This window comes from Parus major, chromosome 18, assembly GCF_001522545.3.
Source record: "Parus major isolate Abel chromosome 18, Parus_major1.1, whole genome shotgun sequence".
NCBI classification, from domain to species: domain Eukaryota; kingdom Metazoa; phylum Chordata; class Aves; order Passeriformes; family Paridae; genus Parus; species Parus major.
In genome coordinates this window covers 9,988,844-10,006,195 of record NC_031786.1, presented here as the reverse complement: position 1 = coordinate 10,006,195, position 17,352 = coordinate 9,988,844, and the positions used below count along the sequence as shown (strand labels likewise).

At 53.3% G+C, this 17,352-nt stretch overlaps 2 protein-coding genes across 2 annotated transcripts in view; both read right to left on the bottom strand.

The window, feature by feature from the left end:
* DNAH9 (dynein axonemal heavy chain 9) overlaps positions 1-1,221 on the bottom strand; it is a 147,403-nt gene extending 146,182 nt beyond the window's left edge. Inside the window, exons 1-2 of the mRNA XM_033518809.1 lie at positions 1,143-1,221; positions 424-554 (exon numbers count right to left, since the gene is read on the bottom strand). Of these exons, the coding sequence (XP_033374700.1) occupies positions 424-499 (76 nt within the window). The 5' untranslated portion in view covers positions 500-554; positions 1,143-1,221. The remainder of the gene's footprint in view (positions 1-423; positions 555-1,142) is intronic.
* A 4,000-nt stretch (positions 1,222-5,221) lies between these two features.
* On the bottom strand, positions 5,222-17,346 carry ELAC2 (elaC ribonuclease Z 2). Its single transcript, XM_015646109.1, has 24 exons — positions 17,155-17,346; positions 17,040-17,090; positions 16,899-16,969; positions 16,192-16,256; positions 15,577-15,634; positions 15,036-15,104; positions 14,384-14,533; positions 13,822-13,880; positions 12,976-13,034; positions 12,815-12,887; positions 11,838-11,950; positions 11,163-11,261; positions 10,854-10,992; positions 10,692-10,777; positions 9,577-9,686; positions 9,218-9,314; positions 8,975-9,113; positions 8,666-8,704; positions 8,419-8,528; positions 7,904-8,003; positions 7,713-7,833; positions 7,437-7,515; positions 6,651-6,795; positions 5,222-6,089 (listed from the first exon to the last, which is right to left on the bottom strand). Exons 1-24 carry the CDS (start codon positions 17,343-17,345, stop codon positions 5,847-5,849), a joined length of 2,466 nt encoding a protein of 821 aa, XP_015501595.1. The 5' UTR covers position 17,346; the 3' UTR covers positions 5,222-5,846.
* Positions 17,347-17,352: the final 6 nt, after the last annotated feature.

Sequence of the window (17,352 nt, the reverse complement as noted above, 5' to 3'; positions counted from 1 at the left end):
GGATCCAGGGGCAGCCACAGCTGCTTTGGGAACCCTGTGCCAGGGCCTCATCACCCTCCCAGGGAAGGATTTCTTCTTAATATCCAATCTAACCTCTGATAGCATGAAGCCATTTGCCCTCGTCCTGTCACTGCCAACCCTTGTGAAAAATCCATCTCCAGCTCTCTTAGAGCCCCTTTAGGCACTGGAAGGCCAGAGTGAGATCACTCCAGAGACTTCTCTGCTCTGGACTGAACAATCCCAATTGTCTCAGCCTTTTCAGAAGTGCCAGAAGTGCACATGCAAATAACCCCAAAGAAGAAACTCTGTCAGCATCTCCCTCCCACAAAGCCACCAGGGCAGGGAGGGCACAGGACTCTGGCACCCCAGGCTATGAGCAAGGACAGAAGTCAGCACCATGGCAGAGCTGTCCCAGTTTCTCACCTGCCTCAACATCCATCAGCATGTTTTGGAAGGCTGGCACGAAGATGCTCTGTGCTCTCTCCAGCACCTCCACCATGTTCCTGACCCTCCTGGATGTCAGCTGGCTGTGAATGCCTTCCAGGTCAGCACACCTGCAGCAGCCAGCACAGGTTACAGCACACAGCAGTGCCCCAAAGCCCTGCCTGCCTTGGCTCAGGATTTCCTGCAGTTACACAGGGACTGAGCCCCAGTGGGGGCAGGAAACAGGAGCAGCCCTACAGGACACAGCTGGAGGCAGGCTCAGAGCAGAAAGGAGTGGTGTTTCTGCAGCCACTGCTGACAGCTCTGCACAGCCAGGGCTCTGTCCCCAGTCAGCTGAGCCAGCACAGCACAAAGGACAGGTGAAATTCCACTCCCTGGCTCATCTAACCCCTCCCTGGCACCACCAGCAGCCAGCTGACAGATGGAGAGTGCCCATCAGCCCTGCTCTGGGGCTGGTTCTGAGTGAACAGTGATGGGAACAGCATTTCCAATAAAATTCCCTCCCGGTGTAGCCCTGGGCCGTGGTGGGGACAAGCCAAACCATGCAGCCACCTCCAGGCACTTGGAGATCATCCTTATTTTATGTCTGGGAGCAATATTGTTGGGTTCAGGTCTCTACATGACCTGGAGCAGCTGCTCTGGCTCACAGCAGCAGCACTCCCTCCACCCAGAGCAGCACCAGCAGCTTCCCCCAGCACCTGCTCTTCCAGAACTCCAGCTCCACCCTTGGGGTTGGGTTGGTGCCTCGCAGGAGAGGCTCTGAGGACTCTTTCTTCAGCACTCTCTGGACCTGCTGGCTCCAGTCGATGATGGCTGACTCAGTGGCATGTACAAGGGATTTATTGATCAGCTCCAAGCTGTGGAAAACAGAGCACGAGGGTCACTTGTCTTTCTGCTTGTCCATGGGCATTGCTCAGTTGGATCTACCTCAATGGGCAGCTGGATTTTACACTTACAGCCCAGATTCATGTTTCAAAACCACAAAACAATCAAATTCATAAGGGAGACTATTTACAAGGGCAGTTAGTGAAAAGGAGCAATGGTTTTAAACTGAAAGAGGATAGGTTTAAATTAGGGATTTAAACCTCCCTGTGAGGGTGAGCAGGCCCTGGCCCAGGTGCCCAGAGAAGCTGTGGCTGCCCCTGGAAAGCCAGGCTGGACAGGGCTTGGTGTAACCTGATGGCAGTTTGGAGTTTTCCCTCAGTGATGCAGGCAGTTCATTGCTTCTCTGCATGCCCACATCCACCTCCTGAGCTTCTTCTGCTTGTAGTGTTGTGCAGACCCCAAAGACAGAGCCCATGAACTCAAGAGAGCAAAATACCCCTCCTTGGCAGTCTGATGAGCTGCAGAGGACAGGGAGCAGGAAGAGTCCCCACATCTGACAGGCAGGATCCCCAAAAGAGGCAGCACATGCAGCAGCAGAAGAAAACCCAGCGGAGGGCAAGGGCTGGAACTCACAAATTCTCATTTTTGGGATCAATGTTCTCGAATCTCTCTGAGCCAGCTGGAAGAGGCAGCAAGGTCTTGCCATTCACTTGGCCAATAACCTTGAAGACAGTGCTTTTCAGGCTGTGCACATGATGGATGATGTCTTGTGACACCACTCGTGGCCAGCCCTGGTGGTTCCTCCGATTCGTCAGGATGGGCACGATCACCTACAGCAGGAGTCATGGAAGAGCAACAGAGAAGAGCTGAAGGAAGTAGATTTAATTTGATTTAGAAAGAAATTCCTCCCTGTGAGGGTGGGGAGGCCTTGGCACAAGGGTGCCCAGAGAAGCTGTGGCTGGAAGTGTCCAAGGCCAGGCTGGACGGGGCTTGCAGCAGCCTGGGATAGTGGAAGGTGTCCCTGCCCATGGCAGGGGTGGCACTGGATGATCTTTGAGGTCCCATCTAACAAAAACATGCTGTGATTTGATGATTCTGTGACAGAAGGTACTGTGGATGGACTGGCCACCAGGCTCCAAGGTCCTGGCAAGCCTGGAGACCCTCACTGACCACTGTCCCATGCAGTTCCCTGCAGGTGATGATGAGCAGGGCAGCAGGGCCAGGGGCTGTCCCTGCACAGCCACCCCCCATAGGGACAGGGAAGCTCCTCTGGTACCTCCTGGCATCTACAGCATAGCCACGTTTTGGGTTATTTCCCAAAGCTGCAGCCCACTAAATACAGCTCCTGTCCTCAGCAGAAGAAATTCCAGGGTCTGCACTGAGCCAGCAGCTGGGGACTCTGGGCTGGGCTTGTCTGGACCTGAGCTGCTTCTGGCTCTTTTGTGCTGGGATAGCAACAGCGTCTGTCACCTTCCTCTGGGATCACAGCCGGGTTGCCCCTGGTGATGAGCAGCCTTTGTGTGGCCAGACTTGGGGGAGGATAAAGGTATAAAAGCAGTTACAAACAGACGCAGAATTGAAAAGGAACAACCAGGGTGCCACTCCAGGGTGCTGAAAATTCATTGCACCGTGACCAAAGAGGACCAGCAGCAGCAATCACCATGTCCAGGGAGCCACAGGACGGGGAAACAAGCCCAGGGCACACAGAGTTCACCTGCAACAGCTTCAGCTGCAGCAGTAGCAGGCTTTATCTCCACTACTCAAATCACAGGGACTGCTAATGAGTGTAGAGTCATAACCAGGCAAATCAGCTGTTTGTGTTCTATTGGATTGGTAAAATGACAACTGGGACCCTGATGGAAACTCTCAAAGATCCCTTTGGGAAAACATCAGCCCACCTGAGGTAACTGGGCACTCAAACACAGGAGGCTCTTCTGAAAATCAGGAAAAACCCTTTCTTGCTGTGAGGGTGACTGAGGGCTGGCACAGGCAGCCCAGGGAGGCTCTGGAGTCTCCATCTGTTGGGATACTGAAAAGTCACCTGGACACGGTCCTGGCTGGAGCAGGGGCTTGGACCAGATGTGCCTGAGATGAGCCCTGCAGCACAACTATCCTAGAACCACACAACGTTTTGGGTTGGACGGGACCTTAAAGTTCACCTCGTTCCACCCCCTGCCATGGACACCTTCTGCTGTCCCAGGTTGCTCCAAGCCCCGTCTGTCCTCGAGCACTTCCAAGGACGGCACAAGCACAGTTTCTCATTCTCAGGAGCTCATCCAGTGACTGTAAAGCGGCTCATCCCGCACGGACCCCACCGTGAGACACCCCGGGCTCGGCATTTCCGAGGCTGGGCTCTATGGAAGGCGCTGCCTTTCCCCCCTTACCTCCTCCACCACGGCGGCGAAGTGCGGCAGGGGCTGTGCGGGCAGGTCCCCGCACAGCAGCTCGGCGGGCCCGGGGCCAGCTCCGGCCGGCCGGAGGAAGAAGATGGCCTTGGTGGCTCCGGGGGGCGGCGGGGGCGGCCCGGGGCTCATCCCCAGCTCCCCGGCCGGGCCCCGCCAGGCGATCAGCGCCGGCCCCGCCGCTCCCCTCACGAACCCGCGCAGCGCCGGCCCCGCCGCAGCGCCCGCCCAGCGCCGCCAGCGCTCCGGGGACACGGCCAGAGCCAGCCCCGCAGCCCGGGCCAGCCGCTCCTCACGGGGATCCTGCCGGGGATCCTCCGGGGAGCCCTCCCGAGAATCCTGCCGGGAATGCTCCGGGGAACCCTCCCGGGAACCCTCCCGGGAACCCTCCCGGGGCTGCTGCAGCCCCGCCGGCCCCGGCTCCCCCTCGGCCTCCATCCGCCCGGCCCCGGTCAGTGTTTGCGAGCAGCAGCCGCCGTTGCCCGGGGGATCCCGGAGCCGCTCCCGTGCCCCGCCGGGATGCGAGGGCGGTCCCAGCTCTGCCGCCTCCCTCCTGCTGCTCCCAGCCCGTTTCTCTCTCCTCTCTCGTCTCATTCTGGCAGCCCCAGAAGCAATTTCCCAGCCCGGCTCGCTCCGCGGGAATTTTTCCACATCGGGCACAGGCAGGTCCTGTCCCTCACCCCTCCTTGTGCTGCTCCCGACACCGGCATCAACCACCTGCAGCTGAAACTTGGGTGCTGTGTGCTCCTGCCACTGCTGCATTTCCAGTTCATTAGCACCCTCTGTCAGAAGCAGTTCACTCCTTTCTAAATAAAATATCCTCCTTTAATTCCGTGCAGAGCAGCACATGGATCCTGTGCAGTCACAGAGCTGCTTGTGTCACCCCAGCAGGAACCAGGTCCTCCCCTGGCTACCCCAGCCCTCTCCTACCCCCTCCTACCCAGTAAACAGGAACATTTTGGTTTTCTCCAGTCCCCTGCTACTCATAATATTCATAAAAGCTTTTCTCAAGGACACAGATGTGTCAATTCTCCAGTCCCTGCTTTAGACAAGTGTAACACTAATGCATAGTTCATCAACAAAAGATGTTTTGCTGACAGTTTGTCCCTTTAATTTCCCATTAATTTGAAATGAAATCTTAAGACTCATGTATAAGTATCATCTCCTGAGCAGGGCTTGGGTGTCTTCAAGTTCCAAAAATGAACCCCTTAACTGAACCAGCAAACTGAAACTCCCCTCCTACTTCCAAACCAAGGCAGTGACAGCAGGGGCAAAGGAAGAAGCAAAGCTGACCCACAAAAAGCTTCAGAAAAACTCCTCTTAACTTCAGGTTAACTCCCCCCACCCAGCCTGCTGTGCCAGCTTTCCTGTCCTCTGCATCCAGAACCAGAATCTGCTCAAGGACACTCACAGCCCTGAGGCTGCAGCATGATCCAGATCTGATGGGCAAGATCTTGTCTCTACCCCAATGCTGAATCAGCCAGCCAAGGTCATCTGCCAGAGAAATCCAGGTTTCTGTTTCCTCAAGAGTGATCCAGACACAACACAGCTTCCTGGAGGACGGTTTATTCAGTGGTTTATTCAGATTCTAAATAAAGGGTTTGGAGAATGGATTTTTGAAACAAAAAAACAGCAAAGAAAACCAAATAAAATGGGAACGCCGATGTACAGATGTATTGTCAGCCCTAATTTAACCTAAAACTTTAAAATTGGGTCTCATTTTACTGTTGATTTTTCTATCACCTGGGTTCTGATAACTCTTCACTGAGACAAACTCACCTTCTTCTGGCAAACCCATGGCCCCTGCAGGGCCTCTCACACCTGATCTCTTGCAAAGGTCACACCTGCTGCTGTTACATGATCAATACCTTGTACCATAAACCCCAAAATTAAAACAGTTCAGAGAGAAGAATTTTTGGTTAAAAGGAAAAATGCCCCATGGACCGATGAGCTCCCAGAACAGGAGCTAGGTGGGCAGATCCTGTCTCCACAAGGACCAGTGCTGCTGACAACCAACCCACTGGAGCTGCAGCCCAGGGAGATCCACGGTGACCAAGCAAACCCAGATGCCCAGGCCAGCCCCTTTCCCGTGGTGCCGGCAGCACCGCACGCTCCCGAGGCCTGCACAGAGCCAGGCTTCCCTCTCGGAGCAGAGCACTCCCAGCCTCATCCCTCTCAGTTGACTGTTTTAAGCTTCTTGTCTGGCAGTTCCTGATGGTTCTTGGCTTGTTTCCGTTTCTGGCGTGCTGCTTCCGTGCTGTCCTCCCTGGTCAGTTTGTCCAGGATCAGGGCGGTCTCCTTCAGCAGCCGCAGCTCCCGCTTCTCCTTGCGCTCCTCCATCTCCACAATGTCATCTGCAAACAACGCCTTCAGGGCCGGGATCAGCTTCGGGATGGCCGGGAAGTCACCGAAACGGACCTGAAACACAAGCACAGGAGCCTCTGTGTGAGAACTGCTCTTGATTTCCTTGCTGCCCCCTTGCCTTTGGCCTGTGCAGACAGCAGGGCACTGCCCATTCCTGTGCCCAGCACCTGCACCCAGCAGCCCTGACCTCAACGAGTTATTGACGTTTTCTTCACAGAAATGCTGTGGCCCAAACTCTGAGTGACAGTGAGCTGCCCTCACTGTCACTGTCAGCCAGGTTTTGTCCCCCAGATGTCTGCTATTGAAAAGCTCATCAGCTGGGATGGGAATGGAAGCAAAATTAGTTTTTTTTGGCTGGGAGTAGCAAGCACAGACTTGAGGTGACACGAGGCAAGTACCCAGTGTGTTGAGTGTTGGATTAGAGGGCCATCAGCACCTTTTTCACACCAGTGTGGGGAAAGGGTGGCTGCTGCCAGCAGTTAAAGGAGCTGTTTAGAGACAGCTCTTCAGGACATGGAGTATTGACTCAGCAAAAGAAGAGCATTTAAGCAGGAGCAGCCATCCCAAAGTAACACCAACACCGTTCCCAGGCCTGGCCCCGAGCTCCCAGCTTACCCTCATATGGTCAAAGGCAATTCCGACCTTCTCGCTGAAGTCTTCACTGAACAGCGGGATCTTGGCGTACCTCTGGCTGAAGTGATTGAGCATGATGAACTCTGCATTCATCTTCATCCCAGTCTGGATGGCCTGGGAGGTTGTGCTGCAAAAGGAACATGCCTTACTCACTGCCAGGCTGGCAGGAACTGCTGCTCTGCACCCAGGGCCACATCACACCAAGCGACCTCACGGGCACAGGCCCCTCACCCTCGGGCCTGCACTGGTGGCAATTCTCTGACTTGCACACAACCCTGAGTGCAGGAATGCAGCTCTAACTGTTGGAGCCTTGCATTTAAGAGCTCCACAACCTGGGGACAGGCACTTGTCCCAGAGGTGCCAACAGCCCCAGCTCTCACACTGAGACTGCAGGAATTCCGAGCAGCCACTCTCAGTCTCCCAGCGTTTGCTCGGAGCAGCACATGGAATCCCTGGCTGCAGTGCTCTGTGAGCTGGGGGTATGAGACAACTCTTCTGCCTCCTGAGCCTAGTCCCAAGATGTAACCATGCAGAGGGTCTTTCCCAAGGGCTGGACTATTCTAGAGTCACCAATGTCTGCTTGAAAGTTTTCCCCATTTCTTTTGGGGATGTTGAGAGAAGCTGTGGTGGTCTCAGAGCTGCTGCAATGACCAACACCCCATCTTTAGTGTAGAACTCTACACACACCAGGACCTTTGGCAGCTCCAAGCTCACCCAGCTGTGTCCCTTTCCCTTCCCAACACAGACAGACAGCAGAACATCCCCCACCTGTGGGTCTTCTCTATAGCTTCTTTTTCCATGCCATCCTCCAGAGTGGCTTCGTGGATCAGCAGGTTGGCATTTTTACCTGTGCAAACAATCACACATTCAATCTTCATCCGAAGACTGACCAGCCCAACTGCCCACAGGAGCTTTCCTGTCCCTCCTCAGCCCCTCACTGTGTGGCAGACACAGCACCAAAGGTTTGGGAGTGCCCACTTTGGATACTGACAGATGGAGACCTCTCTGCAAGAGATTCTTCAAGCAGAGGGTTTTGTTACCTACCCATTTGCACTAAGGCCATGCAGGGCATTGTATCACCAGAATAAACTACTTTCCAGCCAGACTTGTGGATCACTGAACATGCAAAAGCATTTTTACAGTGTTGCACTTCACAGGTCTGAAACTGAACAAGGATACAAGTGTTAGACTCCAAGCCCCCTCCAGCCACAGAGCCCTCCAGCTGAGGAACTCACCTCAGCCAGGTCGTAGCTCTCTAACAGAGAGCTCACAAACTCCTTGGCCTTGGGTCTGGTGTTCTCACAGCCTTTCACAAGAGACTGAGAAGGAATCATTCTGTGAGGGAGGGAAGAAGAGATAATTAAAGACAGGTACAAAATAAAACCTGATCTTCCCTTCAAGCAGCCAACTTCTCCTGTTTCTCAGTCTCAGTTCAGTGCCTTGGTGACCTGTATTACCTCTTGCTTTCACTGGTGTCCCAGTAACTCATCCCATCACTTCCACCCCACTATCAAACACTCTTTCTTCTCCTTGCACAACTCCCTTTTCCTTATAAGCAAAGGGAAGCCTGCACCTAAGCATCTATCAAGCAGCACAGCTGAGTAACAAACCCTATTGTGCCCTCTGTAAACTGCATATCCTTGTTCCACAGGCAGTGAAAGGAGTCAGAGTCATCTCCAACAAAGGGGTGGGGGAATGGATGACAGGGGTTTGCCTTGAATAAAGACATTTCTCCACACAGAACACTCACTTGATGTCTCCAAGAATCTCCTCACAGTGGTTGTGGTACTCGTGCAGCCAAGGCATGATCTGCTCAGGTGCTACCAGAAACAGAGGGCTGAAAGCCTGACCAAGGGCTGCCTGCAAAAGCAAAGGTAGGGGAAAAAAATCAGTACTAGGTGTAACCAAATCAGAGAGAAGAAATGCTAGGGAAAGGCTGCTGTGAAGTTGCCCTCCCCTCAGCCCAAGCCACGTTCAGGAGCAGAGAAACTACTCACAAAAGCTCTCCGCCGCTCCATCAGGATGTTCACCAGCCCCTGCAAAGGGAACACAGAGACAGCAAGGGCAGTCAGAAGTGTCTGGGGAGTCAGTGGCAACACAGCCACCACTGCTCAGCAAGCCCAGAGTGAAAGGAATGAGAAGGGAGAGGGGATTAGAAACACAGATACAGCAGTGCTGAATCTCGGGGGAATGAATGCAGAGAGGAATGCAGAGCAGGGCAGCCCACATTCATCAGCTGGAGCTACAGCCAAGTCCCAGGGCTCAGAGCACAGGTGGACAGAGCCCCTTCCCACAGCTGAACGCACCGAGTGATGATCTGTGTGCATGTGGGACACAAACACAGCCACCAGGTTACACAGCACTTGGTCAACTTGCTCTCCATAGTGGCGGCAGAGCTGTCCAAAGGTTCCTTCTCCACAGTCCAGGAGCAGGGAGCGGGTAGCACTAGAGAGAGGTGACAGAGACATTTAGTAGCCACTGGAAGAGCTCTGAGCAAGGGGGGGATCTTTTGGGTTGGAAGGCAGAGATCAGAGAGCACTGGGGTTTACCTGGTATTCACCAGCGTGGAACTGACATTGCGGATTTTCATTGGAATGGCAGATCCTGTTCCCAAGAACACGATTTCAGGGTAGGCACCCACATTTCCTAAAGAAAGCAGACAACAAAGGTTTGTAGGCAAATGCTCTCCACACACTGCCCAGTCAGACAGCATCTAATTCACCAGCCCAGTAACTCCAGAGCCAACATGGCCAGCAGTCATTTCTGCCCCCATCAGCAGCAGCTTTACAAGGGAAGGCAGAGCAAGCCCCACCACCACTTCACAGCTTCACCTGGGCTCTGAAGCAATGGGTCACCAAGAGCTCCTATTTTCCACCACACTGCTCCAAGCTAAGCTGCTGATCTGTACCTGGTACAGCAGACAGGCTCTCTTTGCACTCCTTCACACGGGTCTGGAAGTCAGGGAGATCCAAGGCTTCACTAATAAACACATCAGGATCACAGACAGTCACAGCATCTCTGCAAGAACAGGCCACCTCTCAGGATGGGGCAAGGCAGGAACTGAAACAGCCCTTTTCAGAGCAAAGTGCCAAATTCCTGTGATAAAACAGCTTTACAACAACGGGACAAACACTCCTTCCATTTTGAGGGGTTGGAGAAGACACATCCACGAGTGTGGTGTGTTCCTGAAAGGCCTGGCTGGGCTGAGCCAGGCAGAGGAATGATCATTCCAGTAAAGCAGAGAAGCTCCTGCAATAGCACTTCATTCCTTCCAGAGCTGCCAGGCACTAGAGGGCACTGCAAGGCAGCACAGAAGAAAAAGAGCAGCCACCTAAAGGGATCCAGGCACTGCTGAGAAGTGTAAGAAACCTGTGTCCTGCTTCAGAGCATGTGCACACTACAGGTCCTCAGATACCTTAACAGAGAAACTTAAAACTCTTCTTTGCACCTGCATCCTCCTGTTGTGCCCAACAAAAGCCAGCAATCTGAGCCATGGTGGCTGAAATCCCCTTGCCCCCTGTGGTCCCTGGCCCTTAAGGATCTCACTGGTCAGCTTTGCCAACCAGGAGCAAAGCCAGCTACTGCTGGCAACCAAGCCAACAGTTCAATCACCTGGAGCTTTCAGCTCTAATATCAGAGTTTCTAGGTCTTCAGAAGGTAAGACTGTCGCTGGTCTCCCCAAAAACTCTCTCCCTGTCCCCACCTGCTCTGCCACAGCCACAGCTGGGTGCACAGCATGAGTCAAAGCAAAGGACAAAGAAGCACAATGTTACAGGAGCAAGGGACAGAACACTCCAGAGCACTGGCCAGGTGTTTTTTCAGTGGTTTACTCATCCACGTGCTACACCTTGTCTGAGGCTTTCAGGGGCAGAGACAAACGTGGCTGGGCAGAGCCACTCAAAAGTTCCCCCAGCACAGCCACCAGAAAGGATCTGCAGGGGACCCTGACACAATGCCCTCCCTCACCAAAAAGCTGCTTCAAGCCAACACCCAAATCCTGGAAAGAAAAAGATTCCCACTGACCTTTGCCACTCCTGCTGTGGCCTGAGGTGGTATTTCAGCAGGCACTCCCCTCGCACGATGGGCACAGGGCACACAGCCTCTGCTTCCTGCAGGAGGAGGGTGACGTGAGACACAGCCTTTGCTGAGGGCAGGAGCCACAGGGACAAGGAGGGCCTGGATTACCTTGCTCTGGTAGGTGGTGAGCAGAGGGAAAATCTCTGGATGGATGAGGTTCAGCTGAGTTTGGATCTTGTAGCTACGTGGGTTGTGCACAGCAGAAGAGTTTTCATTGAGGACCAAGTGCTGAGTCCCAGGCCCAAACCTGTCAGAGGACAACAAAGCTCCAAAGCTTGTGCACAGCTGAGCTAAAAACCTCACCTGAGCCAGCAGAGCCGTTTTTAGAGCTCTTTTCACTTTGGAACAAAGATGTGCAGCACCTGAACAGGCTGCTGCCCCGAGAGACAGGAACCCAGGGACCACAGGACCACGTACCTCTCCATCCACTGCTGGTAGCGGCTGTCTCGAAGCACTGCCTCGGGGGTCATGTGAATAACCAAGGCCACCTGGTGCTCAGGAACTCCCTCCTGGTACCTGGGACACATTCAAACAGGAAGAGCATCTGTGCTGCAGTCCATGTCCTTGGCATGCCCTCCCCTCTCCCACGCTAGCAGAGATGCCCCTGAGGCAGGCAGAGCAGGGATTTCAGAGCATGGCCCCAGAGCTCCAGGCTCTGCATCACCCAAGGCACAAGGCTCAGGCCACCATCTGCTGACACCTCCACTGTCCCCCACAGGGCAGCTCCTCTCCTCCTCAGCAACATCTGCAGAGCCTCCAGGAGCCCAAATGCTTCTGCACAAGCCCTGCAGAGCTGTTATGTGCAGTCCAGGCTTCCAGAGCCTCCACTGCTCCCCAGGCACACACCAGGGCACATTCCTGCTCTGGAGGTCCCTGAGGGAAAACAGGCCCATGGCAATCACAGAGCCCCACAGGTCCTGCCTTTCCTAAAAGCCTCAAAATGCACCACCAATCCTTTCCTGCATCTCAAGCTTTCTAACAATGCCAAAAAGCTCAGACATCATCCATGAGAAAACAGCACATCTAGACCAGAACAAGAGCAAAACTCAGCACAGGTGTCCTTCCCCAAACACTGCAGGTGCCCAGCCCTACCTCCGGAAGGTCTCGTTCTCGCAGACAGCATCCACAAAGCCCTGGTGAGGACACTCCAGCACGAGGAACACTGGGCCAGGGTCCGTGGGGGTGCACAACTCCTCAGGAAAGAGCTGCAGGCACACACAGTGGTCACACCACAACCAGCCTGGACACACAGCCCTTCCTGCACCTCTGTGTCCAACTCCTCTGGCTGGACAGAGAGCAGCAGCCACTCCCAGTGCTCAGCACACCCAGCCAGGGCAGCTCTCAGGCCCTTTCTGCTCTCATTACACAGCAAAATGCAAACATGTGTAACAGCAAATCCCAGCCCTGGCCCCAGAGAAACCACAACCCAGCCTGAGGTGGGGAATTTCAACTGTTTCTAGGTTCCCTGTCGTTCCGATTGGGAACGGCTGGAAGGAACGACAGTTCCCAGGACAGATTTAGATGGTAGCAAAAGCATGTGTAAGGAAAAAAAGGCTTTATAAAATTCTTGTGGCACAAAGATGTGCTGATCCTGTCTCCCAGGTCAGGATCTTCACCTGCAGAGCACCTGGGCCACGGCCAGAGCTGGCTCTGCCTCTCCCTCCAGTGTTTGAGAGATCCAGGCCTTTACCCCAGAACCACTGAGTTCCTTTTGATGTCAGAGGAGCAAGCAGGGTCAGGAGGGAGTGATGGCTACACAGACATTCAATCCCCAGATTCAAACAGTGCAGGGATCAATTCCACTAGCTCACTCCTAGACCTGCATCAGCTCTGGGGAGGGAAGCAGCTCTGCCAAACAGCAAACACCCAGCCATACCCACACAGGAGCTCATTTCCCAGATCACCACCCCAACAGCCCCAGACACACCACACTCAGCAGCAGCCAGGAGCTGGAACAGTCCCAGGATATACTGGTAAGCAAAGCACTCTGCACAAAAGCTTGTCACCCTGGGAGCCCAGTGAAGGAGGGAGAGTGGCAAAGCCACAATAGCAGCACAGACACATCTTACCTCTTTGCCTTCAAAAGTGATGCTCTCCCCATTTTTGAGAGCAGTAATGATGGGAAGGATGGCTGGAGTTCCCCTGAGAACAAGGCCACAGAAATATTTAGCTTTCCAACACCCATGTGCCTGCTGCTGCCCCGTGCCCCAGGCTGGGCTCTCATACTCACACTGGCAGGCCCAGCTCCTGGGCTTTAGCTGCAAGGAACTTCCCCTTCCTTGGGTGAACCTGCAAAGAGTGAAACACAATTATCACCCAAAAAAAGATGGCCATGAAACAAGATCCATGTACTGCCATGTCAAGAGCTTCTTCATAAACCAAGGGAACATTTTTTCCCTTTTCAGTTCCACAGCCACTGCTCCAATTTAGCCCAAAAAAGCTCTTCTGGATTCTCTGCTTTCCAGGATCATGCTGCTGCTTCTTGCTCCCCTCTTCCCCTCTTCTTCTGCCAAGCAAGTACAACAGCCTGCCCTCCTCTGAGGGTTAAACCAGAATGGAACCTGTACACTCATAACCACTGCTGGATTTTAAAAACACCTCCAGTTTTACACATTCCTACTCATGTTACAGCAACTCTGACACTCAAAAAGCAGAAACAGCTTCAAAGCCCTACTTGAAAATGCTGTCTCCAGTTAAATCTCTGCAGGAAGATGATATTGGGAAACATTTCCTTACAGAGGGTGATCAATGCCCCAAGCCTGCCAGTGTTTAAAAGATGGTTGGACAATGCCCTTAATAATATATTACATTTTGGGCAGACTGAAGTAGCCAGGCAGCTGGACTGGATGGTTCAGCCCTGGAAGTGTCCACGGCCTGGCTGGATGGGGTTTTGAGCAACCTGATCTAATGGAAGGTGTCCCTGCCCACAGGGGCACAGAGAGAGATTATCTCTAAGGTCCCTTCCAACCCCACTCATCCTGTGCTTACAGATGATCACTCTATGTCCCTTCCCCCTGAAATACTCTGTTGTCTCATCTCTTCTGGGCTGGTTTAGAGACACTGTGCCCAAACTTACTTTACAAAGAAAAGCTGTCACCAGATCAGGATGCTCCCTTGCACACTTCTGCTCATCACCTATAAAACAAAGCAAAACTACTAAAAATCATCACTCACTATCACTTTTCTTAAAACCAAATCATGCCAAAATTTGCTAAGGCATTAACAGGAACATTATCCACTTAACTTGGAGCCCAGCAGCAAAATGTTATGGACACCCAAGGCCAGAGAGCCCATGGCTTCAGATACAAGAAGCCAAAATAAGGCCCAAGACTGAAAAATAACCAGCCCAGCATCCACGTGTAATTAAATTACAAAGGTTGTAACCCCCACACCAGAAGCAAACTACTACAAGAACCAATTGCACCCAAGCACCAATCATGTCCAATTTCTAGGCCTTTCAAGTTCTCTACCAAGTTCCAAAGTACCAGAACACTTTCTGTTCCATGGAACCTTCCAGCTGAGCTTGTCTACAGACCTCACTTTCAGAGAGCAAATGGCTCAGAGGACAAATTCCTATCCTTAGTTTGGCTTCATCTCATTAAAGTTAAAAGTTAAAAAGGCCATTCCATGTGTTTCACCTGCTTTCTTTGGGCTTTCTTTTCCTTCCTCCAAGCTTTGCTGTGCAGTTCTCAGGGATCCAGGCCCTGTGCTCCCTTTAGGGCTCTTTCCACCTTGGGGAGATGCTCCAGGACTCTGGGGGGATGAACTTTCAGCACCCAGTGGTCTTCCTGTCCCATAAAGGCAGACAAAGATCACTCAGTCCAAAGCAACATAAAAGAAAAGCAAGAGTAGCATTCCCTCTTCCATGACAGTCAGGTTTAAACTGCACCAGAACACAGAGCTCTTCCCCCCACTCTAGTTTGCACTTGCATTCTCCAGTCACTTATTTCAGGAGCCATCCCTCATCCAAGCCCTTCTCCCCAAACCCTTAAACTCTTGTCAGGTCTGTGCTGCACCCTCAGTGTCACAGTTTGCAGCAGAAAGAACACAGCTGGCTGAGAAAGCCAAACCCAGGGATGTTTCATGTGTCATTCCATCCACCCACACCTGAAGGAACAAGCCAAGGCCCTGACTCAGCAGGTCTTGTTACTCAAATGAGATCCTTCTCCTGAGAAAAGCAAATTAATGAACCTCTGCTTACTCAGGCTGGCAAACAGAAGCTGCTCCTTGAACCTTCATTGTGCTTACTGAGCAGTGCTTCCCCTGTCTCTCTGCAGCACCAGTGCTCACCTGTCAGAGGGATTTGGTAGACAGTCATTGTCTCATCCTTGTACTCAGGCTCTGTGTGCAACTGCACAGCTTGGAAGAGATCAAAAACCACCATTAACAAGTGCATAAGCAGAGATTCACACTCTTCAAGAATAGCAATCAGAAAAGTGTCTTTGTCTTTCTTAAACTCAACCTGCTGAACATTCCCCTTCCCTTTCTCTGCCCAACTGCAAACCCCAATGAGTAATTAATGCCCATCATCCTCAGGGAGCAGCTCAGGATACCACAGTGAGCAAATTCACTGGCAGACTCTGGAAGGGAACTGCCCTCAGTGCTTTAAAACCAAGTGCTGTCTGTATCAGCCAGCCTGGCAGCCCTGGAGCAGAAACAGAGCTGGGAACACTGTTGTGATGGGTTTGAACAGTGTATCAGAGCAAAAGAAATGTTTAAAACATCCTCTGAGTGGACCTAAACCAGAGGCTGAAGCTGTTATTTGGCAATGTAAGCTTGGTTGGAGATGAAAGTCCCAAGTTCCTTTGCTACACATCCCTGACCCACCTACCTAAGTCCATCCTTTTGAGGGGCCCGGGGAAGAGGCGAATGGCTTTCAAGTAGTTTTGCTGGAAAAGAGACAGGGGATCAGGAGGGGGATCAAGCAGTGCCATGACAAACACCTTTCCAGCAGCTACAGACTCAGTCAGACCAATCTGAGCAGCTCACTCAGCCCTGGGCAGGTGTCCCACCTCGGGCAGGCACTGTGCCTTTACAAAGAGGAAGAGCCACTGTCCCCACCCCCTCCATCCATGCAATTAGTCAGCAGAAACTGCAAGGAAATAAAACCACTACAGCAATGCTGAGGATTGCAAATTTCTGGTCCAGACACGGTGTTAGGCTGGCAAGGACCACATCAAACAGGAGATCAGAGACTGAGCTTCTATTAATATAAAATAGGGAGGGAGAAGACATGGGAACAAAGATCCTCCTTTCTCCCAAAAGCTGATTTATCAGGATACAAGACTGGAGCAGAAGAATTCTGCTGTGCTGTAACTAAAGAGATTTGGGCTGACACTAATTCAGAGCAGCACAAAGATGCCCTTTGCCACATGCCCTCCCAATTCCATGGTGATCTTGAACACTTGGAGGGTTTGCTGTCCCTTCTGTACCTTGCCATACTCACCAGCTTTGGTGGCCCCAGGAACATGCACCTCTGGAGCCCTATAGCCTTCAGTGTGAGAATCATTCCTAAGCAGAGAAACAGCTTTATCACAACTCCAGCAACCACTGGTAGATCCCAAAAGAAAGACCCCTCTCTGTTCAGGAGTTCTTGGCCTCCCCACAAAGGCCAGAACTAAACTTGGACCTGAATTCAGTTTTGCCTCAGCTTCATGGCAGTCTCAACAAGCTACTTGCCACTACAGATAAAGAAAATATCTACACATCTTAATAAAATTAATCTGGAGCAAGGGATCTGAACAGATGATTAATTTCATCCTTTTCTTGGAGATTTCCAGAATTTCAATAGACAAGACCCACAGCCCTCCATCCTAATCTCATCCTGCACTGAGGACAATAGCGACCACAAACTTTTGTGTGCTCTTTTGGACTCAAACCAGCTTAATCCACAAACGGCTCCCTGCCGGTAACGCCGGTACCACCTTCTGCTGCAGGAGATGTTGGGAAGCTGAAGCCAGGCCCGCTGGACAGGCAGGGCCAGTCCACCACGTGTGTGCACTGTGGCAGAGTGCACACAGCAGCTGGAAGCACCGCAGAGCCCCAGGCCAGCCCGGCCCTCTCACAGCGCTGTCACCGTGCCCACCGCTGCCTAAAACATCCCCGCAGAGCTCTCCTGCCCCAGGGCTGCTGCGCCGGGCCCCCCGCACTCACCCGGCAGCCCCCCGACGTTGGCCCAGGACACGCGGCTGAGGAAGATGCTGTCCAGGTGGGAGATCTTCAGCCTGCGGGGCAGACGGGGGTGAGCAGGGCCCGACGCAGTCCCGGGTGTCCCCCCAGCGCTGCCCCACTTACTTGTGCTCCTGCATGGCGCGCTGCGTGCCCTCGCCGCAGTTGAACAGATACCTGGGGGGAAAGCGGCGTCAGGGCGGGCCCGGGCGGGGAGCCCCACTCCCAGCCCCGCACTCACCGGTTGAATTCGGAGAACACGTACACGGCGGCCCCCGCGTCGCGGCTCCCGGCCGCCACCACCTGCACGTACACGGTGTTGGGCCCCGCCAGGCCCGTGCCCGCGTTCCGCCGCCGCTCGCGGGCCCACACGTGCCGGGGCACGTCCTTGGGCCGCCGCGCGGGCCGCGTCGCTGAGGGGCCCTCGGACATGGCCCAG